At 40.6% G+C, this 26,185-nt stretch overlaps 1 protein-coding gene across 1 annotated transcript; it reads left to right on the forward strand.

Annotated features, from left to right (window-relative positions):
• Positions 1-1,781: 1,781 nt before the first annotated feature.
• On the forward strand, positions 1,782-2,837 carry LOC138875473 (uncharacterized). The gene is made up of 2 exons (XM_070154302.1): positions 1,782-2,200; positions 2,501-2,837. Exons 1-2 carry the CDS (start codon positions 1,782-1,784, stop codon positions 2,835-2,837), a joined length of 756 nt encoding a protein of 251 aa, XP_070010403.1.
• Positions 2,838-26,185: the final 23,348 nt, after the last annotated feature.

The following is a 26,185-nucleotide window of genomic DNA, read 5'->3' on the forward strand; positions in this document are numbered from 1 at the left end:
GAAAAAAAATATAATAAAATAAAAAGAAAAATCAAAATAAATAAAAATCCAAAATACGGGTTTCCTTTATTTTGAAGTATTTTTCCAAAAAAAAAAAACAAAAAAAAATGTTCTTTTCCTTCTTTAAAAGTATTTCTTTCGTAAATGTCAACAACAACAAAAAATTGAAAAAAAAATTTGAAGTCCAAAAAATATTTTTGCTTTTCTTTAGAAGTGCTTTTGTAAATAAATAAAAAGCTCAGAAATTCAAAACATTTTCTAAAAAGTCTCTCTTTCAAAATTTAAGAGGCAAAATCCAAAAAAAAAATATTTTCTTTCTTCTTTAGAAAAAAAGAAAACAAATGAAAATTCAAACAAAAATATTTTCTTTTTACTTTTAAAATTCCAAAGTTCAAATCAAAAGCAAATGAATTTTTAGAAGTCTTTCTTTCAAAAACAAAACAAAAATCAAAATAAAAAAAATTATATTTCCTTTCTTCTTCTAAAGCTTTTCTTTCAAAAATTTCAAAAAAAAGAGTTAGTATATTTACTCTATTCCCAATCTTCCCGAACTACGCAAGATCTAATTTATGCGGGGTCATGATACGTAGGCAATCCCCATCGAATTCGATCATAGCCATAAAATTAGTTGAGTGATAAAATAAACTGAAAAATTGAGTGAAAGGAAAAAAAATAGAAATAAAAGAGTGACAAAAACAAAAAAGATTGTGCAAAAATAAAAGAGTGGAAAAAACGAGATGAAAGAAAATCAAGAGTGATTAGAGTGAAACAAAGATGAAGAAAAGAGGTCCATAATGAAAAAGTTAGTTAAAGGCCGGGATGAAACATGCAACCGTTCAAACATATGGTACAAACGTTTAACTGTTATGTGCATTGCATCCCAACGTGCGATTTCCTATATGTTAAATGTTTCAAATCTAACAAGGTTGTTGGGTGTACAAAGAAAGGTTTTGGTGGTTGGTATTGTTGGTAGTCCAGCATCCCCTCCTTTACAAGATCCAAAGGCACAGATGGTCTCCGCAAGCAATCTACCAATCATCAGTCCTGAGGATAGCCCAGCATCGGCTATTCTGCAGCTAGAATTAGCAGCTGCTAAAGAGAATAAAATGTTGCGTCTCCGCATATTGGAAATGTGGAACGCCTGGTCTAATGGTAGGGAACCGCCAAGTGCAATCCCTGGGTTCCCTGAATTGATCCTCAGGTCAAGTGAGGTTAACAATGCCCCTGTGCCCAACCCGCTCATCCCATGCGGGCACCCTCCAATGCCTTCCAATGATCCTGACATGCCTTCTGTGGTTCGCCCCCAGGCACCGGCTTCAAGGGCACCGCCTCCAATGTTCATCTTTATGGGTCCACAACTTCAACCAGAAATAACATATATGACCCCACACTCTTTCACTCAACCTCCGCAATATGACCTATCGGTGGAGCAAGAAAAGGTTGTTAAAAATCCTGAGCAAGAGGAAATGGTTCGGAAGATGAAGAGCCTGGAACAAAGCCTGAAAAGCATGCAAGGTCTAAGTGGCCAAAAGAGTGTCCCATACTCGGACCTCTGTATGTTTCCCCATGTCCACTTGCCAGTTGGCTTCAAGATGCCAAAATTTGAAAAGAACGACGGGCATGGAGACCTGATCGCTCATCTGAAATGATACTGCAACCAATTGAGGGGTGCTAGTGGAAAAGGGGAGCTACTAATGGCCTATTTTGGGGAAAGCCTTATCGAAATCGCTTCTTAGTGATATACGGATCAAGAAATTACTCATTGGCATGTGTGGGACGATATGGCTCAATATTTTTTCCGCCAGTTTCAATATAATGTGGACCTTACTCCCGTCAGAAACTCTTTGTCCAATTTGAAAAAGAAAATCGTGGAAAGCTTCCGCGAATATGCCTTCAATTGGAGTGAGCAAGCTGCTAGGGTAAAGCCACCAATGGGTGAAATTAAAATGGTTATGGTCTTTCTGCAGGCCCAAGAGGCTGACAACTTCCAGAACATGATATCTGCCATGGGTAAGTCGTTCCCTGAGGCTATCAAAATTGGGGAAATGGTTGAAAGCAGTTTGAAAACAGGGCGAATATTGAGTCATGCTGCCTTTAAGGCCAGATCACAGGCCGCTCAGAATGGTTCGAAGGGTTTGCTGAACTACAATGGAAGTGAAGAGGGAGTCATGATGGTGTCAAGCTCGAGGGAGGACCGCAGGTTATTCAGCCAATCATACGTGCCTCCTATCGTCCCACCACACTATTATCCCCTTCAAGATGATGTTTATGCCGTGGCACCGCCTCCCTATGCGGTGATGAGCGCGCAATCTTACACGCAGCCACAACATTATATACAAAACTGAGCTCCACCTCTCAAAAATGCCCATTCTTACCAAGCTCCATATAACCCTCAACCAAATGATCCCCAATACAATCCTCGCCCAAGAGAGCCTTTCAGAAATAATCAGTTCACCCCTATTGGTGAATCGTATTCAAGCTTGTTCCAAAAGCTAATCAGGCTAGATCTATTGCAGCTAGTGGCCCCAAACCGGCTGAACCCTGACTCCCCCTCGCATCGAGCTGATGCTAGATGTGAATACCACTCTGGAGCAATAAGACACAGTACGGAGGACTGTTGGACCTTCAAAAAGGTAGTTAAAGATTTGATTGAAGCCGAAAGAATTGTTTTTCAAGATGATGAAGCTCTTGATGTGATGAACAATCTGTTGCCTACCCACAATATCAGGCCAATAGTCGGAATGATTTGTGAAGCTGAGGAATGTGATTCGGCACTGAAGGCCATTGCAGCCATTGCCGAGACAGAAGAAAAGCCAAAAAATGGTCGCCAATCATGAAAGTTCCCCATCAGACGAGAGTCTCGGTACCCAGTCTTGCTATCCTTTCTACGTCCAAATTATCTCAGGGTGTTATCCGGATGTTCTACTTTATTATCTTACTTTCCGATGTAAACCCTTCTATCTCAAAAAAAAAATCAAACATCAAAAATCAAATGAAATTAATATTTCATTGTCCAAGAATGTCTCTTTTCTAAATCTTGTTATTTTTCTTTCTTATTCTCTTTTTTAGTTTTGTTAAATGCAGATTTCAATAACATGACATGCTTGCGGACTTCATGCCCAGATCCTGAAAGCTGTCAGACCTCGAAATAATGAATCAAGGATTAGATCTCAATGAGGATAAAGTTTAAGGAAATAAAACAAAGAGTTGGAACAACTGAAGGAAAATTGGTTCCAGAATTGGAAAGGTCCATACATTAGAACAAAAGTACTTCCAAAAGAGTGCGTTGAACTTGGGACACATCGACGGAAATGTCCCTAAAACAACTGTCAATACAAATGCAGTGAAAAGGTACTATGTTGGATCCTCCGTATAGTTCTAATATTCTCTGGTTGGGATGACGAATGCTTTCATTCTCGCTACCCAAACACTATCAACCCTTTGCAAACCGTTTGAGCCGGCTCCCATTCTTTGATTACCCTCTTGGAACCCGAAAGTGATATTGAAAAATGAAATGAAGAAAAAAAAAGAAGAAAAAGAAAAATATAAAAAAAAGGAAGAAAAGGCAAAGAAAATGAAAAAAAGAAGAAAAGAAAAGATGAAAAAAAAAGAGAGGAAAAAGGAAATGAAATGAAAAATGAAAGAAAAGAAAAGGAAAGGAGAAAAGAAAACAACACAAAACAGAAGAAAAATAAAAGAAAATCAAAAACAAAGTTCCCTGAACTACGTTCGACTTGATTCCGAAAGGATACGTAGGCAGCCTCTCTCTGGGGTTCAGTCACACCAAAATAAAAATCCAAAATCTCCAAAAGTGAAACTAGGGCAAATGTTATAATGGTTCGGCGAAAATCCCACCTGAACGGTTCTAAATTTGTAATTCGATCCAAATTCTTTTTACCCAAACCTTGTTCAAGTCCTTCCGATCAATCATCAAAAGGTTTTCAAAATTGGAGAACACAGTTGTTTAAATTCGATGCAATCAAGATGAGAGAAATAAAATGAGAGAGTCTTATTGGTAAAAACCTACGGGCACCGTAAGGCGATGTTGAGCAGAGAAATTGAAAATGAGATAGTCTTAATTATGGACTTAAGTCGCCCTCTTCTTCTCTCTTGTATGTATGCACCTGTTTATATGAAAGTGTGTTGAATTCTATTATCTATTGTTATCTTTTGAATGTTGCATTCGGCTGCCCAGCCTAGAGAAAATATGTGTCGATTATTTTTATTGATTCTTTCTGAGTCAATAAGTTAATCCCTAAGAAGTATTATTGTTTGACAATGAACTGGAGATATTTGAGTTAGTTTCTTAACAATGAAGAATCATAGTTGCCAATATAAGTGCTTTCCTCACCCTCTCTTAATAATGTGATCCTTGTTTTATGTGGTTTATGGTGATCAGATTACTAGAATTGTTTGTATATATTTCATCAAGATTGAACTTTTAACTGGTTGGGTCTTGAAAGTAGAGAAAATATTGTGCGACTTGATAAAATGAATGGACGGTGTGGGCGATTAATTTCAATTTTCAACATTCAGTAGCTTCTATTTGTATTATTAGGAGTTGTTGAAGATGCTTTTAAGTGATGTTCGCTTGTGCATGTTAGTTGGAAGTTGTCTTACTGTCTGCTAGTGCTTTGTGTGTTTGACATGAGTAATGTATGAAGCTACTGCCTTATGAAGTTTGGTGAATTTGTTGCCTGATGAAGTTTGGTGAATTTGTATGACTAGTATTTCTAAATGATGAAGTTGCAACATTTTTGTTATGATACTGTTCCTCTATAGTTACTATTGTCTCAAGCCACTTATTCTACTTATATCAAACTTATTTGGAAATTACTGGATAGTAGTCCCTAGTTGTGTCCGTATATTTTGGCTTTATACTATATTGTTAAGTTGATTAAATCAAATTCTATGTTAAGATTGTTTATATTGCTTTCCTTTCCATATGTGTTTTTTTTAATTAGCTGCTACGTAACCAAATTTGATATATTTTGCGGTTTTGATTGTTTTGTAGGTGAAACTAATTGTAGGTGAAATTAACGAAGAAGAGGTAGACGAAAACAATGGATACACCAATTAAGAGTATTGTTTGATTGTTGCAAGGCCTTTAGATGTTCTGGGAGCTTTTATTTTCTGAGTTTTTATAAACTTATGTATGCTTACTCTTGAATTTGTAAAACATTATTGTATACTTTGTATTATGTATGGATAATATTAGTTGGATAAATTGAATGATTTTGCAGTTTAATAGTTTCTTATGATTTATATAAATTTCAATATATAATCTTTTATTATATAGGTAAAATAATCATTGTAATAGGTCACCAAATCGTTGTGCACAAACTAGAAAACAATCAAAATAGCTTATAATAACCGTTGCAATATCCTCTAATAACCGTTGCTATAGATCCTAATAATTAGCATAAAAAAGCGTTGCAATAGCCTAATTGCCATTATAGAAAATGATATTGCAACACATTTCAACCGTTCCATTTGGCATGATAATCGTTGCGACAGATAGGGCTATGGGAACAGTTCGAAACTGTTGCAATAGATTGGCCTATTGTAATGGTTCTTCAACCGTTGCAAACACTGTTGCAGTAGATCTATTGGCACGCGACCTGATGTGACGGACCCTAAACCATTGTAATATGTCTATGGCAACGGTTTTGATGTTTATAGCAACGGTTTTAGATCCGTTGCCATAAGCCTATTTCCTAGTAGTGGAGGGATTGTCCGATGAGAGGTGATGCAAGCGTAGCTCAGCCAACAGAATCTGTAGCTGGTTCGTCATCACCGGTACGCCTCCCTTGGTAATGTAAACCAACACCAATGAGTCATAGTAGAGGCAGAGGCGGAGCATCTAGCTCGAGCAGTCCTCAGTACCACATTTATGTGTTGGTAGGATGACAGGACTAGGAGTCATCACCTGATATTGTTACAGGTATATTATTAGTCTCCTCATATGATGTATATGCACTGATTGACCTAGGTTCCACCTTATCATACATTACTCCGTTTGTTGCTAGTAAGTTTGAAATAAAACCTGAATTGGCTAAACCTTTTGAGGTGTCTACACCTGTTGGGGGCTCAGTGATAGCTAAGCGAGTATATAGCAGTTGTATAGTGGTAGTTCATGGTCGATCTACCGTAGCAGACCTAATCGAGTTAGATATGGTAGAATTTTATGTTATAATGGGTATGGATTTGTTGGCTTCTTGTCATGCCAATGTTGATTGTTGATCAAAGATAGTCCGATTTCAATTTCTAGGGGAGCCTATTTTGGAGTAGAAAGGTAAGATGGCGTCGCCAAGAGGTAGATTTATGTCCTATCTCGAGGCAACAAAGATGATCAATAAGGTCTGTATTTATCACTTAGTTCCGGTTCAGGATATGGAAGTAGAGTCACCAACCATTCAGTCCATCACTGTGGTTAATGAGTTTCCCGATGAGCTTCCGGGTCTTTCGCCAGAGCGAGAAATTGAGTTTGCCATTGACCTACTACGAGATACTCATCCAATATCTATTCCTCCCTATTTAATGGCCCCCGCAGAGCTGAAAGAGTTAAAGAAGAAATTAAGGGACTTTCTTGAAAAAGGCTTTATCAGACCTAGTACACCACCGTGGGGAGCACCTGTGTTATTTGTGAGAAAGAAAGATGGTTCCTCATGGGTGTGTATTGATTATATATAATTTAATAAGGTGACGATCAAGAATAAGTACCCGCTCCCAAAGATTGATGATTTTGTTGATCAGTTGCAAGGTGCCAAGTGTTTCTCAAAGATAGACTTGAGGTTCGGGTACCATCAGGTAAGGGTTAAGAAGGAAGATATTCCTAAGACAACATTCAATACCAGATACGGGCACTTTGAGTTTCATGTTATGTCGTTCGGTTTGACCAATGCCCCAGCAGTATTCATGGATTTGATAAACCGTGTGTTCAGGTCCTTTTTGGATCTCTTCTTAATTGTATTTATTGATGATATATTGTAGTATTCTCGTCCAGAGGTTAAACATGCGGATCATTTGCGTACTGTGTTTAGAACTCTACAAAAAAGGAAGTTGTATGCAAAATTCTTGTGTACGGTGAAATCGGGGGGACCAATTTCTCATTAACAAAATGCTTCGGTAGAGTGCCTCGGAGACTCGAGACATCGAGTCGAATACTTCCCTCGAGATATGTCGACACCCGGCCTGTGAATAATGTTGGCCGAGACCCCGACGAGCATAGGAGTCTTCCGAAGAATGCATCCGCAGCCGATTAAGTCTACCTAGGCAGCCTAACGTTGGTCTACGTATACGTCATGAAGCTATTTAGCTGTCCCATCCCACTTCCTTTACCACTCAACTTATCTTGTACTAAGTTTTGATTTCCACCTATTATAAAAGGGGAATCATCAACACTCTGTAAGGGCATCTAACCTATCCTTCAGAAGATTAATAATAATTCTCTCTCTTTTCTCTCTAACTAACTGGCTTGAGGCTACTCTTTCCATTTATTGCTTATATGCTTGTTCTTCATATATTGCTTGATATTGGCTATAAAGAGCCTTCTTTAATTATATCTTAACTGTTATCCCCTTCCCGATTACCTCCAATAGCTCGAGCTCGAGCCGGGTATCGACCCCGAGGCCTTTCATCTCATTTCTTCGACCAAGTCCAAAGCCCGGGTAGCAAGCCCCTCGGTTTGATTACTGCCCCGTTTTAGCTTGTACTTCATCATTAAACTTCATATACCTAGAATCAACTTCCCTAACATCTAGCATAAAAATAGATCACGTATTTTTAGAGTCTCATTTACAAATTTAATTATTATTACCATTTTCACGGTAAACAGTTTGACGCCCACCGTAAGGCTAAATATAATTGTGATTATTTTCTTGCTGGTTTCATTATAAAAAAGCAAGTTATCTTTCACACTTTTCTTGTCCAAGATCTTTTTATTTCAGGACAAAATGTTTGGCTCAGTAAACAAAGTCGAGAATGATAACCTCGAAAACCATAGGGAAAACGGTGTGGCTGTTCCAGCTGTCGGCGCGCCACTGTGGAATCCCGATAACACGCCCGGACCAATTTAAGCGGTTGCGGATTCACAGGACGCACATCATGTCAACAATTCTTCACACATCGACAAGAGCGTACGGCATGACGACCAATAGGAAGCCAAAAAAACCCCAGCCCGGGAAGAACAGGAAGTTAGTCTTCATGTTATTTTTAAATGTTGTAGGCACAACAGCTGGCTATTGCTCAGTTACAAAGCCATCCGAAGACTCCCAGCATAGCAGCGCTAGAAACAGCTCCCCCAGCTAAACAAGTGCTGAGAGATCGAGCAATAATGGGTCGCTAGCCAACCCGACCATAGTAAAAATGCTTGAGGATCTCAACAAAAGGATCGAATCGGGCGAGAAAATGATAGCAGTAAATGACAGGAAGGTCGATACCTACAACTCTAGGGTCGACCAAATCCCGGGTGCGCCCCCGGTCCTCAAGGGCGTGGATTCAAAGAAGTTCATACAAAGGCCGTTCACCAAGGAGGCGACCCCGAAACCTGTTCCAAAGAAGTTCAGAATGCCGGAACTCCCTAAGTACAATGGGACCACCAACCCTAATGAGTACGTTACAGCCTACACATGTGCGGTAAAAGTCAACGATATGAAGAATGACGAGATCGAGTCGGTGTTGTTGAAAAAATTAAGGGAAACACTCTCGAAAGTGGCCATGATGTGGTATCACAACATGTCTCCTAACTCCATAGATTCATTCGCCATGCTAGCAGACTCCTTAATAAAGGCGCATGCCGATGCCATCAAAGTAGCGACGAGGAAGTCCGACATTTTCAAAATCAAGCAAAGGGAGAACGAGATGATGCGGGAATTCATGTCTCTCTTTCAGATGGAGTGAATGGAGCTACCACCAGTCTCCGAAGACTGGGCAGTATAGGACTTTACTCAAGGTCTGAACAAACGAAGCTTGGTGGCTTCGAAATAGCTAAAACAGAACCTGATGGAGTACCCAGTTGTGACCTGGTCAAACGTTCACAACCGATACTAGTCTATGATCAGGGTCGAGGATGACCAGCTGGGAGCCTCTTCGACCTCAGTATATCTAAGCAGGCTCCTGGAAAAGGAACCAAAACTAAACAAAGAAGGTATCAACCATACCTCGAAGACAGGAGGAACGCCCCAAGGCGCAACCTACCTCGCAATGATCAGAGAGCGGATCAAGGACAGGATCCTCAAGGGCTCACCAACAGAGCTAGGTTCGATCGAAACGTAGTGATAACGGGTGCACCCTACTTGTTAGAATACAACTTAAATGTCGATGTGTCGGATATCGTGTTCGCCATCAGTAAAATTAGAGACGCCAAGTGGCCCAAACCTATGCAATCGGATCCATTGCAAAGGAATTACAACTTGGTATGCGAATTTCACAACACGCACGACCACAGGACCCAGGATTGTCATCATCTTTGAGAAGAGGTAGTTCGACTGCTTAACAAAGGACATCTTCTGAAATTCCTTAGAGATTGAGCTAAAAATCTGTTCTGGGAAAGGGAGGCACCAAGAAGAACGAGTAAAACGAGCCGCAACATGTCATCCACATGATCATGGGGGAGGGGGGCACCGATGCCCTACAGAAACCCGTAATGAGAAGAACAAAAATATCCATCACTAGAGAAAAGCGGACTTTGGGATATATCCCCGAGGACGCCCTCACATTAAGCGAAGAGGACACCGAGACCTTGTCTCAACCTCACAATGACGCACTGGTAATCTCCTTCTTTGTAAATTCTTTTCAAATAAAACGTGTACTCATGGATCCAGGTAGCTCGGCTAATATTATCAGGTCGAGGGTGATAGAGCAGCTCAGATTTCTCAACCAAATCATGCCCGCCACTCGAGTCCTCAAAGGATTCAATATGGAAAGAGAAACAACGAAAGGAGAAATCATCCTTCCGATCACCGTGGCTGGCACAATCCAAGATGCCAAATTCCATGTCATCAAAGGAGACATGAGGTATAACGCCTTATTCGGGCGACCGTGGAAACACTGCATGAGAGCAGTGTCGTCCACCCTTCATCAGATGATAAAATTTCCAACAAAGGACGGAATTAATATCATCTACGTGGAACATCATGCGGCGAGGGATATGTTCGCAATACACGATGTGGTACCAACATTCGTACCTCCGCCCCCGAGTAAACCAAAGGGTGAATCGGGCCTCACCGTCGATCGAACTTGGCAAAATGAAACAAATCAGCCCTCACGATCATAGTGGATCAGTCTCGAGGGGTCTCCAACATATCTCCCTTCAACGTACGGCCATCACCCTTTTTGTTTCAAAATTAGGACTAACCCTTATACAGGCACTCGACCGGAGCGATAAAAATGCTACGCTGCCCGAATACCTTAAGGTTCTAAAACGCACCGGTTGCACTCTTTTCCTTTGACTGAGTTTTTGTCCCAAAAGAAGGGTTTTATCGGCAAGTTTTTTAACGAGGCAACATCTACGAGCTGCCTAAGGGAAACTCAAGAAATGCTCAAAACATCTTTTGCAATCAACCTCGAATGCTGGAAGGTACCCCACTTGAAGACGTCGACCGCTCGGAAGGGCCGGGGAACGACAGACTAAATTCCCATAGGAAAGAATATACTGGGCCAAACGGTCAAAAAAGTCGTGCCTGCGTAGGCCGATATCACGGCAACTGAACAACATGTACTTATGATCACGTCCAACTATGCCTTATAAAAAGGACTAAGCGGTCATTGTAAATATAATCTGGTTTATAAGTCCGGAGTCGAATCCCACAGGGAACTAAGGCCTAGCTGCAATTGTTCAATATTGCTAAGAAGATAAGCTTGAACAATTCCTAAGTTAAAAATATTAAGATTCTTATATCTAATTAACCAAATAATTAAATTAGTAGATTAACTACTAAATATACTACGGGTTGGACAAACGATTAAGGAGGTCTGGAGTTATGATTTCTCCAATTGTTGGAGTCCTTCCCGCTATATCTTCTATAATTTTGCCTAAGTATTCTCCACCGATCATGAGCGCTCTGCATGTTGTAATTATCTTCTGTGTAATTACAATTTACTAGACATACTCTCCCGAGTTACGCTAGCTGGCTTTAATTACAGCTCACTTAGATCGCACCCAAGTTTTCAATATCTCTAATCCCACCTTTAAACCCTTGGTTATTGATTCCTCACATACGTCGGGAATGATGTTGTTCAACAACTACCTAAATATGCACTCCATCCCGAGTAATACATACAAAATAGGCACAACTAATTGAGGAACCAATCAATTAACTACAAGAGGAACGTAGTTGAACAAATAAAGATTATACTACGGCTCAATTACATAAAAACATAACAAGAATTTATCCTACAAAAGGTTCCATCAAAACCCTACATAACAAATTAGCTATTCATAATAGTATGTAAAACTACAATACTAAAAGTCATAACCAACAATAAAAAATAGGAAGAGGAAGGAAAAACTCGTAGAGGAATTTTCCGCCTTGCTCCTATTGTGTCTCTGCCTCCTTAGGTCGAATCTGTGTCAAAAGTATGCCCAACCTCTCCAAAATAGCGTTTTTATATATATTTATACCAAGTAGGGTCAGGCCCAGATGAAAATGCCTTATCCTACGCGAAATAGGACAATCACTCTGTAAATTTGCACTACCACGCCGCATGGGGCGACGCACCATGTGGGGCGGTAGTGGTAAGTTCAGATTGCTGATTCTGACAGGCAGCAGGAAATTTCCGCAGGCATGGCGTACTGCACACCGCACCATGCACTACGGTAGTGGGAATTTGCAAAAACGCAAAACATCAAAGTTGTAGCCCTTTCAATTAGCTTTCCAACAATATATTGTAGAGCCCAAAACGTTATGTGAATTTACATAGCGTTATGTGTATTTTACTAGACAATGCACTGTATGCCCGCTTGATTCTTCGTTCGTTCTAACTATCATTCATTAATCCCCGAACACGATCCCGGCTTAATTCCTTGGGATTTTACTAAGACTTCAAAGATCCAAATCACTAGAATTCATTCCATAACATCTACATTGCTCGGAATCACTCCTTCAAGGCATAAAACACATAATTAGTGCAAAACACTTGCGATTAAAGCTCAAACTCAATTAAAGTGCAGTAAATTAGAGTGTAATAAGCGACTAAAGTACACAACTATAGCCTATCATCAACACCCCATACTTAAACCATTGCTCATCCTCGAACAATAAAATTACACTTTATATAGACATGACCCTTTTAAACAACTCTCCTAACTCGTCACACCAAGAATATTTAAAATAGACTAAGCACAAAAGCGTAAGATCTTCACCTCAAGATTTAACTCACAAGTACCACACATTATTTACAACTCACCCACTTACTCTAACATAGATGTCACACACATTACCTTTCCTTCATGAATCAAGTGCCCTCACACAACAAAAGAGAGTAATCCCACACAATAAAACTTAAGAATACTTAGGAACTCAAGATATAAAGAATTCACTCACTCTTAGAAATAACATTCATATGCCACGAAAGATGCACCATAAGATTGCCCGTAGTGTATTACTCCACTAATCGAGCTCATTCAATCTAGGATCTATTAGGACTTTATTTGGTTATAATGTAGGCTACATGACGGGTAGGATACATTTGGATATAAGAGTGACTACACCTCCCTAAGCACTTTATTACATATACTTTAACCCTCAAGCCCATGCTTATGGAAAACCATGACTCCACCTTCACATCAATATACATCAATTCCCAAATTATTTAAGCACAATTACATCAAGAGTTACCACTTTTCAATGAATATCTGCACACAATACAACAATTTTTTTTCTTTTCTTTTTCAATTCAAGTGGCTTTTACTTATTTTCAACACAATACACCTTTCTCCTTATTTCATTAGTTCCACTCAAAAGCCAAACCAACCACCTTACACTTTAACTTTTACACAGTTCGTAACAATTCAAACGCTCATGAGAGGTGAAAAGGCTCAAATAGATGGTTAATTCAAACAAAGGATAAAGCTTGTAATGTGGTTGCTAAAGAAATAGGATTACAGGCTCAAAGGGGTTAACTACGATACATAACAATTAGGCGGGTAAAATATACATATATGGCTCAACAAAGAAATGCCTATATCACTTCCAAGACTGAACAAAACTACTATTTCGCTTTACAAACACAGGGGGCAAGTTCTAGACATCAAGTGCAATACATAGAATACAACAAACCTCACACGCACATGGCACATGACTCATTCAGTAATGGATTCATCAAGACACTCTAGTCAAAGCAATTAAGCAAATTTAAGATTATACGATTAAAGGTACTTATATAAGAGTCAAAAATTGAGCCTAAGCATCACAACCAAAGTACTCGCTATTCTCAAGGCATAACAAAGTCAAGATATCTCGCTGCAATTCAATTCATCTCACACTAGCTCCTACTCCTAAAAAAATAAAACTAACTACACCCGGTTAAAACAAAACCCTTGGAGAAGAACCATGGCACAAAGAAAAACCAAAGGGGAATTCCTACACTACCTAACAAAAAAAAATCTTTTTTTTAGACTTAAATCCCTCAAGAAAATTGTCTAATAGATCCATCGTCGAGAAAAGTCCAATCTTTTAAAAACAAATATTACTTAATTAAACTAACACAACTAAAGTAGCATGAAAAGTCACCCAGACAATCTCCTCACCCCACACTTAAAATTGTGCATTGTCCCCAATGCATAGCACAACCATATGAGGGTAAGAGAAACTCCCTAGTAGGACAAAGGCCGAAACACTAGCAGTTCATGGGTTACTTAGACTTCTCCCAGGCTTGGTCCTTCGTACGGGTACCTCATACTTAGTTCCAACCATCTGGTTTGTTGTTGCATCCTTCCAATAGCTTTGCTTTCCATGCTCCTAGAAAATTAAAAATCAACACTACAAACATAATACAATTAAAAAAAATTTAAAAAAATAAAATAAAATAAAGCAGTAAAGCTAGGTTGCCTCCCAACAAACGCTTGATTTAACGTCGTGGCACGACGCGAATCACTTTCTGCCTCCACTTTGAACTTATAAATCGGACCCCAAGTTTTTATTCTGCTCTATGATCATGCTCATGGGGTGGTAAAACGAATCTTACTAGCCTAATAAAATAATGTAGTATTCTGCACTTCTTGGCCTTTGGATGAGACGTGTATTCCCTTCTTTTTGGCACGAAAAATTTCATAATGTAGGCATCTTGTTCCTTACTCTTTGACTCCTCAAATGGCTCGGACGACTCTATTTCCATATCATCATCTAAACACAATGTGGAAAATGCTTGGAGTGTGGACCAATGCGCTCAACTACATGAACATTGGGACTGTTTATATTCTCAACACTAATGACAATAGAGTCAACTAAATATGTATCCTCAATATTCTTAATTGACTCTAGTATCTCTTCTACAACATCAACATCCTCAAAATCTAGTTCGATTGATTGTTGGTTTTCTACTCTGGCCTTGTCCTCTAGCTCATCCTCATATTTTTTTAGATCCTCCAGTATAATGGCAATTTCTACAGCCAATTCATGCTCATATTGGCTACTATCCACAATATCAACTTGTTGCGCTTTACAAGGTTCAATTAATTTATTCGCTTGAGCCTCCAAGTTGTGAATAGTTACCGCTTGCCTTTGTACCCGCAATTGTATCGCATCATATTGTTCCATAAGGCACTTTAACATATCCTTGATTTCTTTCAAGTCCTCATACCTGGGTTCTTTATTCCTATTAACTTCACAAGAAAAAGAAGAAGCATCAAAGTAAGAGGTTGGGGGAAGCTAAGAAATATAAGCACAACCATGAAAGTGACCATCTTGACCACCACACATATGACACACATTCCACACATAAGATTGAGTTGGTGCACATAACTCGCTCTCCGAAATATTTTGATAATTCTACCCAGCATGGTTTCCTCCACAATATGCATAACAAGAATCAAAAGTAGAATTAACAACATCAAAACTCTCATAATTTCAAGATGCCATGTCTCTCAGATAAAAAATAAATAAATAATCAAATACACGAAAACAAAAATAATAGTTCTAACTTGAAACTTAGAAATATGTACACCTACAGCTACACCGTTAGTTGCTCGGCAACGGCGCCAAAATTTGACCACGCCCAACTATGCCCTATAAAAAGGACTAAGCGGTCGTTGCAAATATAATCAAGTTTACAAGTTCGGAGTTGAATCCCACAGAGAACTAAGGCCTAGCTACAACTGTTCAATATTGAGAAGAAGACAAGCTTGAACAATTCTTAAGTTATAAATATTAAGATTCTTATATCTAATTAACCATATAATTAAATTAGTAGATTAACAACTAAAGATACTACGGGTTAGAGAAAAGATTAAGGAGGTCTAGAGTTATGATTTCCCCAATTGTCGGAATCCTTCCCGCTATATCTTATATAATTTTGCCTAAGTATTCTCTACCGATCAAAAGCCTCTACGTGTTGTAATTCTCTCTCGAGTAATTATGACAATTTACTAGACATACTCTCCCGAGTTACGCTAGCTGGCTTTAATTACAGCTCACTTAGATCGCACCTAAGGTTTCGTTATCCTTAATCCCACCTTTAAACCCTTGGTTATTGATTCCTCACATACCTTGGGAGTGATGTTGTTCAACAACTACCTAAATATGTACTATCTCGAGTAATACATACTAAATAGGCACAACTAATTGAGGATCCTATCAATTAACTATAACAAGAACGTAGTTGAACAAATAGAGATTATACTACGGCTCAATTATATAAAAACATAACAAGAATTTATCCTACAAAAGGTTCCATCAAAACCCTAGATAACAAATTAGCTATTCATAATAGTATGTAAAACTACAATACTAAAAGTCATAACCAACAATAAAAAATAGAAAGACGAAGGAAAAACGCGTAGAAGAATTCCTCGACTTGCTCCTATTATGTTTCTGCCTCCTTAGGTCGAATCTGTGTCAAAAGTATGTCCAACCTCTCTGAAATAGCATTTTTATATGTATTTATACCAAGTAGGGTTGGGCCCAGACGAAAATACCTTCTCCTGGGAGAAATAGGACAATCACTCTGTAAAATTTGCACTATCGCGCTGCATGGGGCGACGCACCATGTGGGGCGCCAGTGGGAATGTTCAGATTGCTGATTTTGACAGGCTGCAGGAAATTTCCACAGGCGCGACGTACTGTGCGCCGCACCATGCGCCGCGGTAGTGGGAATTTATGAAAACGCAAAACATGAAAGTTGTAGCCCTTTCAAATAGATTTCCAAGGATATATTGTGCAGCCCAAAATGAGTTCTGAGCAAAACGTTATGTGCATTTTACTAAGACTTCAAAGCTCCAAATCACTAGAATTCATTCCATAAAATCTACATAGCTAGGAATCACTCCTTCAAGGCATAAAACACATAATTAGTGCAAAACACTAGCGATTAAAGCTCTAACTCAATTAAAGTGCAGTAAATTAGAGTGTAATAAGCGACTAAAATACACAATTATAATCTATCATCACTTACATTAAGCAATCAAAGAATATCTTTCACCAAAAGAATCTCGTACTCCAAAGAAAATTCGGCATACCCACAACAAGGATCCCTACATCGAGTACGTCCCAAAAAACTCGGAGACTTAGCGTCAACAATTTGATACCCATATGACCTCAGGGTCAGAACTCCGCTCTCGTAAGACATCAACGAGGCAATCCCGAGCTCACGAATAATGGCTTTCGAGTCTAAGAAAACTCGATGACTCGAAGACTATCATCAATCGCCAATCACTGAAAAACCCGAGGCCATAAGACCCCGAGCGGGAAAAATCAGTCTAGGCAGATCTATTTTACATAACAACAAAAAACAGTCAGACCTCAACAGGCATGAAATAACTGTAAGACCTCAACAGGCGTGAAAAAACTGTAAGACCTCAATAGGCATGAAAAAACTGTAAGACCTCATCAAGCATGAAAATTTTGTAAGACCTTACTACAGGCATAAAACTAAATCCCAAAGTTTGGGCTATGTGTCGAATTTTTAAGACTCCCGAAAGGGCATACCCTTGATGCAGACGCCTAAACTATCACTCGGGATCAAAAACAGCTCGGCTAAACACATATGACTACGGTCAAAATGGCTGCACCAGCCAAATTAACGTGACTTGGGGACACCCGACCGTCGCTAACAAAATCACAGGCCATTACTTCGAATCTACTTCAAAAAAAACCAGTTAAAACATGCTACCCTCAACAGGCAAACGAGTTTTGACCATGTTCGCTCCAAATCACAAGGCTTCGAGCTACTCAGCCTATGAGCTAAACCTTTCGAGGTGCTCCAACATCGCCGCTAATGACTTCAAATCGGGTTCTTCCCTAATCAACGACGGGACAGGCAAAATTATTTCAAAAAAGTCCTTAACGAGGGAAAAACAAATCCTACATATGCCTAAGAGCGAAAGCGTAATAGCCATAGTTGCCAGCCAAACGAGCCTTAGGGCCACACACTAAAAGGTCACAATGACCAAAAGCGTAAGAGCCACCGTCGCCAACTTAAAATTTGAAAACTTGAGGATTAAAAAGAGCTCGAGTCGTAACTCGATTTGGAGAACGGATCCAAAATAGTTAACTACACATGCCTATGGGCATAGAGTAAGAGCCATCGTCACCAGCTCCACAAGCTTTGGGGACACATACACAAAAGGTCGCTTCGACCCAAGGTTTAAGAGCCATTGTGGCTAGCCTATGCAGACGTGAAACTTGAGGGTCAATTAAGCTCGAGTCTAAAATGAACTCGGAGACTGAACCCAACATAGTTAAAATACAAATGCCCAAGGGAAAGGCGTAGGAGCCATTGTCATCCACCCATGTAGGTGCAAAAATAACTTGAGGGTCAATTAAGCTCGAGTCGCAACCCGACTCTGAGACTGAAACCAAAATAGTTAAAATAAAAATGCCTAAGGGCAAGGCGTAACAGCCATTGTCATCCGCCCATGCAGCCACAAAATAATGAAGGTCAAGTAGGCTCGAGTCAAAACCTGACTCGGAGACTAAGCCCAAAACGGTTGAACAAAGCATAAGAGCTCTAACGACAACTGGCACTAAAGGCCGCATCAACCAAGCGCATAAGAGCCTACGGGCCTGCCTGATGAGCTCCAGAACCGTGTTATGAATCTGAGGATTCTCGCCAACTTCGAAACCAGCCCGCCTGGTCAAAAGCGAGGTAGAAGGGGATACATAAGATATAAAGCTTCAGGCTTTCTTTTATTTACTTGCGCAAAAAGTGCGCTCTTTATCTACAAACGTGTTTTGCGGATATCACATACAAAATGGCAAAATCTATGCCCCACTTCAGGAGGCTATGGTCTACCAGCCGCATCTTCACTCTCCGTAGCGTCAACCAGAAGTGACCAGGCATCACGCTCGTCAGCCCTCGCTCAAGCTAGCTCTTCCAAGAAGATAAAACCCTTGGCGTCGATCTCTTCAAGTACCTCCCTTCAGGATCTGCAACGAACATATTCCTCAATCCTCTCTTCACGATCAAGGTCCCTCTTCAACTCGGTTGGGGCATCAGTAGCGTCATCCAAATGAATCGACATCTCCCAATCATCCTTAGTCCGACTCAATGCTACTTTAGCTCGAGCATCAACGATCTCAGCCCCGACCTTTAAAAGTTCGAATTCGAGCTTCGTGATCATATCCACTTGAACTAAAGTGTTGTCACGATCCAAACGAAGTTGGGTTGCGAAGGCAGGAACTTTAGCCAAGGCACCATTCTCATCTAAAGCTTGAGCCTAAACCTGAGCTCGTAGCTCGCCACATTCGTTCCTAACTCGGTCGGCATCACCCCTGAGGTGCTCTAGAGCCCCCATCTTGTTTTGCAATTGAGATAGGCAAAAATATTAACCATAAGGGTTAAAAAGGAAAAATGCATACTACGAGAGGGTACCTGCTCCATCAAATAGCTCTCGTAATTCGAGTTCCGGTACGACTCATATTGCCAGTGCATAAACTCAACCTCCTTGTCCTCATAGAGGAGCCTGAGGGACCTTACCTCATCCAGAGCATTCCGAAGCCTGTCCCCATGATGGAGCAGCTCAAACCTAAGCTTGTCAAAGGGCTGTAGAAGAAAAACTCAATAAGGAAGGGAAGACGCGAGACACGTAAGGCCTATGCCAAAACTCACCACAAAGTGAAGCCGACGAACTTCCTCCAAGGACGAGCACACTTCTGTTGGTCCAATCCCCTTGGTCCCGGAAGAACCAACCTCGGTCGAAGCATGATCACTCGGGGGAACCACCACTCCAGAATCGAAGACTTTAGGAACAACAGGCTCGGACGATGTTTTCTCCTTAAAAATGGGGCCCGTTTAGCCCTGCTAAGAGCTCCTTTGCACTTCGAGTGCATATCCCGTTTATCACCATCGTCCCTTGGCTCGAACACCGGCAACTCCTCCCCTTCTCCAAAGGAGCACAACCTTGCCACTTGGGACCTTCCGATACCTACAACGGCAAAGGTCAGTATATAAAAAGAGGAAAATATCATCTCAAATATACGAAGGCCAAGGTAAAATTTGCTACTCATATACCTTGTTATTTCACCTCCCATCTACCTCGGGACACAACTCACCACCAATGCTCGTTGCAAGCCGAATGGGTCGCCAACCTACGAACCCAGCCGGTCAAATTGGGAACTTTTCCTGGCACCCACGAAGTTGCTGCAAGAAAAGTGGAAACACAATTACTGAACTGGTTTTCACTATAAGCGAATGTAAGAAAGCACGAGACGCTACACTCATATGCATAGTTCCACCCCTCGGTAAATGGCATAAGCTCCCCAGGGATAATGTCAGTCGTCCGGATCTGGACGAATCGACTTACCCACTCTCGATCCCCATCTTCCTCATGATGAATGGGCCGATATAGCCAGACGAGATGACTAAGCGTGAATTCAAGACTAGCCTTCTCCGCAAAGAATCTCATCATCAGCAGTACTCGCCAAAGCAACGGATGTATCTACGCCAAAGTAACCCGATACTTAAAGAAGAAGTCAAGCACGACTCTATCAAGGGGGCCTAGTGCGAAAGGGTACAAGTATACGTTCAGGAATCCATCAGCGGGGTCCATAATACCCTCATCTAGGGAAATCGCCTACAATGCTACCCCCTCGCCCCATCCGCAGTCTCTCCTCACCATCTCCAGATGTTCCTCTATTACCAAAGATATAGTCTTCAGAGTAAACTCCTGCGGATCCTAAGCATTGGGAGTGGAACTCTCCCTTCGCTGCTAGGCGGGCCCTGAAGTAGCAGTCATAACTATGGTAGAATTGGCAAACTGAAGAAGGGACCTACACAAACACTTTTGTGCTTAAGGTATCCAGGGCAGAAGGATAGCTATCTAAATAATGTGATCTTCCAAAGAAGCAAGACCTTCCCCTGCATATGCGGGAAACATCAACAATTCGCCTACCCAAGATAAGCCCCGAAAGGCCAACGACCTCGGTACAGATCCCGAGGTAGTACCCGACCCCAGAGATCTTCATCAAAGAAAAAGTTAGGCCCTAGAGGGATAGCAATATCGTCTCCAGTTCCGAGGTGGGACCCGACCTCAACGTTTTCCCTCAAGAAGAAAAACAAGAACTTCGAGCTCCATCCGTGAGGGCTCGACCTCAAGAAGTCGCCCAAGTACGAATAGCCCCTTCCTTAGAAGCCTGCCTACAAACACCTTGAATGGTTATCTACATCAAAACTCAAAGTAAAAGCTCCAAGCACCCAAAGATGGCTTTCACTTCGGTGCTCTATCTCCACGCAGCTCGAGGGCCCTGATGATCCAAGATTACCGGACCGCTTCACGATTGATCCCACAAACAATGATGAACTCGAAAAAGAGCCACCTCTGTCGACTGAAGGCCAAAAAGAATATTAACAATCATCAATGAAGGCATACATTCAAAATCTTCGCAAATGCACTAGAAGTATACAAGAACACGACAAAAATCAAAGATAGAAGTAAAAAAGACGTCTTTATATCTCATAAATATCGTCTTACAATGGCCCTTGGGGGGTCCTTGCATATGATTTCAAAAGCCCGAAAAGGGATCCTTACACAGAAACAAAGGAGTTAAAGGGTGTGCATAAAACAAACGTCTAAGAATCTAGCCTACTCCCAAAGTGCGTTCCCAATAGCGGCATCTTCAGTATCGTCTCCTCAGGCGTGCGACCTCAAAGACAATATCTTCTAAGACCAATACCCTCGAGAACCTCATCTCGACCCTCTCGGAATGGCATCTTCAAAGGGGAGGATATAGAAGAGGAAAGCGATGGAGAAGAACAAAGTGACGAAGGAGTATCCAAAAGGAGACAAGAAGTGGCTGGGTGAAAAATCTGGCTAGTATGAACTCCGCTCGGAGGAATTCAGACCTCTGCTTCATCGCCCCGAGCTAACAGAGACAGCAACAACAACAACAATAACAACAACAATAACAACAATAACATCGAGACAGCACAACTTCGTCCAACCAGAGAAGGTCTGTGATACAGGCCGTAGCACGCATGATACCGATGTAAAATCTTGAGGCCATGGGCCTCAAACATGGCGAAATAGTAAAGAATAAATATAGCAAGATAGGAGGAAAGGATAGATATCACAGGAAGCTTGGATGAAAAAACTGATAACCAGGCGTCCCATCATAGAGAAGAAGGGCAAGGTAACCGACAACACCATTATCGCCCTCGAAAAATGTAACAACAGGTGCATTCAATGCGTTCTTGGGAGCTAAATCAACGGCAACATTATGACCCTGAAGAACGAGGAATCACGACACGTCGAACGGCCCTGAAAAGGCAAAACAGTGAAATGTTTCGGCACTCATGAGGGGTTGCGTCATCAGCACAACGTCATTATAAGAGCCCATATAATGGGATGTCAAAATCATTTCTTATCGCTTCTCTCTAAGAAAGGCGGAGACAATCTGTGTACGATAAAATCGGGGGGACTAATTTCTCATTGACAAAGTGCTTTAGGAGAGTGCCTCGGAGACTCGAGACCTCGAGTCGAATACTTCCCTCAAGATCTATCAACACCCAGCCTAGGAATAATGTTGGCCGAGACCCCAATGACCAAGGGAGGCTTCCGAATATTGCATCCGGAGCCGATTAAGTCTACCTAGGCAGCGTAACGTTGGTCTATGTGTACGTCATGAGGCTATTTAGCTGTCCCATCCCACTTTCTTTACCACTCAACGTATCTTGTACTAAGTTTGGATTTCCCCCTATTAGAAAAGGGGAATTATCAACACTCTATAAGGGCATCTCAACTATCCTTCAGAAGATTAATAACAATTCTCTCTCTTTTTTCTCTCTAACTTACTGGCTCGAGGCTACTCTTTCCATTTGTTGCTTATATGCTTGTTCTTCAGTTATTACTTAATATTGGCTATAAAGAGCCTTCTTTCATTATATCTTAACTGTTATCTCCATCCCGGTTATCCTGATAGCTCCAGCTCGAGCCGGGTATCGACCCCAAGGCCTTTCATCGCCTTTCATCGACCAATTCTGAAGCTCGGGTAGCAAGCCCCTCGGTTTGATTACTGCCCCGTTTTAGCTTGTACATCATCATTAAAAATCATACGCCTAGCATCAACTGCCCTAACAACTAGCATAAAAATAGATCACGTATTTTTAGAGTCCCATTTACAAATTTAATTGTTATTACCATTTTTACGGTAAATAATTCTCTAAATGTGAATTCTGGTTAATCTCTGTAGCTTTCCTTGGGCATATCATTTCCGGTGAAGGCATCTGGGTGGATACACAAAATATTGAGCCAGTAAAGACTTGGCCTAGACCTACAACACCAACAGAGGTTCGTAGCTTTCTTGATTTTGTAAGCTATTACAGGAGATTTGTAGAGACATTTTCTTCCCTTTTAGCACCTCCAACAAAGTTGAACTCGGAAGGGAGAAAAGTTTCAATGGACTGATGCTTGCGAACGGAGTTTCCAGGCATTGCAGGATAGATTAACATCAGCACCGATTATAACGCTCTCAGAAGGGACCGATGGTTATGTTATCTATTGTGACGCTTCAGGCATTGGATTGGGTTGTGTCCTAATGCAATATGGGAAAGTAATTGTGTATGCTTCAAGGCAATTAAGGAAGCATGAGCGGAATTATCCAAGCCACGACCTTGAGTTAGCCGCGATTGTCCATGCACTTAAGATATGGCGGCATTATTTTTATGGTGTTCATGTTGATGTATTCACAGATCGTAAAAGCTTGCAATATATCTTCAAGCAAAAATATTTGAATTTGTGGGAGAGGCAATGGCTCGAGTTATTGAAATATTACGATGTTAACATTCTCTACCATCTAGGGAAAGCTAGTGTTGTCACATATGCCTTAAGTCACCGATCTATGGGTATCTTAGCACGTGTGGAGGCCGAAAAAAGCAATTAACTAGAGAAATTCATCAGCTGGCTTATTTGGGAGTTTGTTTAGTAGACTCTAGCAATGGTTACGTTGTACTCTAGAATACTATATGATCATCTCTCATAGTTGAAGTAAAGGAGAGGTAGTACGATAACCCGGAGTTGGTCATGTTGAGGGAGTGAGTTTCGCAGCAGAAGAAGCCATTGTTAGAACTCATGGGAGATGGATTTATCAAATACAAGGGTCGTTTGTGTGTTCTAGATGTAGCAGGGCTACGAGACAGGATTATGTCAGAGGTACATTATTCGTGGTACTCCATTCACCTTGGGTCAACGAAAATGTATCATGACATTAAGGAGGTGTACTGGTGGAATGATATTAAAAAGAACATTGCTGAGTTTTTCACTCAGTGCCCTAGTTGCTAGCATGTGAAGATAGAGCACCTGATGCCTGGAGGACTAATGCAGACTATAGAGATCCTGACATGGAAATGGGAGGCGATAAACATGGACTTTGTCACGGGTTTACCTCGTTCTCATCATAAGTTCGATTCAATATGGGTAATAGTCGATAGGCTCATGAAATCAGCTCATTTCCGACCGATCACATCTACATATATGGCAGAAGATTATGCAAAGTTATATATTAAAGAGATAGTGCGACTACACGGAGTACCAGTATCTATTATATCTTACCGTGGGGCCAGTTTACATCATATTTTTGGAGGTCATTTCAAAGAGGTCTAGGGACTCAAGTGAATCTCAACACAGTTTTTCATCTACAGACTGATGGACAAGCCAAGCGCACAATTCAGACACTCGAGGATATGTTACGAGCATGTGTATTAGATCTTAAGAGTAGTTGGGATGAACATCTACCTCTTATCGAGTTTGTATATAATAATAGTTACTACTCCAGTATCCAGATTGCTCCGTACGAGACTTTCCATGGGCGCATGTGCATATCTCTTATAGGGTGGTTTGATGTTGGAGAATCTGGGCTACATGGGCCAGACCTTGTTCAGCAAGCCATAGAAAAAGTAAAGCATATCCGGAATCCACTGTTGACAGCTCTGAGTCGTCAGATGTCATATTCTGACGTGCGGCGACGAGATCTAGAGTTCGGGGCTAATGAATGGGTATTCTTAAAGATGTCACCTATGTAGGGTGTAATAATGTTTGGCAAGAAAGGAAAACATAACCCACGGTATATTGGGCCTTATAGGATCACTCGAAGAGTGGGCCAAGTAGCTTATGAGTTAGAATTGCCTCAGAATTGGAGTTTGTTCCATCCGATTTTTCACATATCCATATTGCGGAACTGCATTGGCGATCCTACTTACAAAAGACTTATCATACGAGGAAATTTCGGTTGTCGTTCTAGACCGACAAATCTGTAAGCTATGGATTATGGAGGTAGCCTCCGTGAAAATACTTTGGAGAAACAACAATATGGAAGAAATGACTTGGGAGGCCGAGGAAGACATGAAGTCTAGATGTCCCTAGTTATTTCCTCCTCTAGATAAGGGTCCAACTGGCAAATCACAACCATAAGGAACGTGTATAAATTCTTGTGTTAGTTATTGTTGTTGGTCGTGTGAGGCCATTGTTGTTATTGATGATTATGGTCCTATGTGGAGTTAAATTATTGAGTTCCTACAAGAAGAGTGGGTAGTAGCGTTGTTACAAAGGCGACCCTGCCAAAGTTATATAGATTCTGGGGAGTTAAACATTCGGGGACGAATGTTTCTAAGGGGGTAAGTATTTTACATCTCGTATTTTCGTACGTTAAAAATTTCTTCTTCAATTGATCGACGTAGACTCGGGGATGAGATTATCTCGAGGTTAACATATTTGTGCTATTTATAACAAGTGATAAGTAAGTGTCATGAAGGATAAAGGGTACACGAATTAAAGAAAACGAGTTTCGTTGAAGGTGGCCGATTTAGGATAAAATACAGGTCGAGCGATAATAGCCGATAATTATGGACTAGTATCATGCCAGGTATCGTATGACCACGGTAGTATGACGTATAAAGTATATTAAAAATGAGTAGTATTTTTAGGTAATTTGTGATAATTCTTAATTATGCAGGTAATTGGTTAAATATGGGATAGCGGGACATTACCTAGTTAATTATTAAATTAGGAGATAGTACGTGGCATCTAGATAACACACAAAGCCAATGACTAAGTAGTCATAGGAGGATTAGTGGCTATCTAACGTGTAAACACTTGAGGTGTTTTAAAATTTTGGTCTCTTTTAGAACTTTGGTTCATTTGGTCAGAGAACAACAAAATTAAACCATAAGTCTTTCTTCCTAAATTCAAATCTTCAAGCACAAATGCCAAGTTTTAAGCCTCCAACCAAATTCTTGCAAATAGTTATAACGTGAATTGATTAGAACCGTAACAACATAAAATTTTGCGGTTTTAAAGGAGTATGGTGCAATCTTCTCCAAGAATATTATATGGAGTTTTTCCTACTCCAGGTATATTAAGGTCATCCCTTCTTTCTTTTTTGCATAGTCCAAGTTATACAGAAGAAATGAGCAAATGCACAGTTTTCATAAATGACTATATTCATAGAAATACTAGGGGTCTCTATGTTCTTGTTTCCCCATGTGACATAGTATCATATCTTTTGTTCATGGGTCTCAGAATAATAAGGCAGTTGAA

This window comes from Nicotiana sylvestris, chromosome 8 (genome assembly GCF_000393655.2).
Source record: "Nicotiana sylvestris chromosome 8, ASM39365v2, whole genome shotgun sequence".
NCBI lineage: Eukaryota > Viridiplantae > Streptophyta > Magnoliopsida > Solanales > Solanaceae > Nicotiana > Nicotiana sylvestris.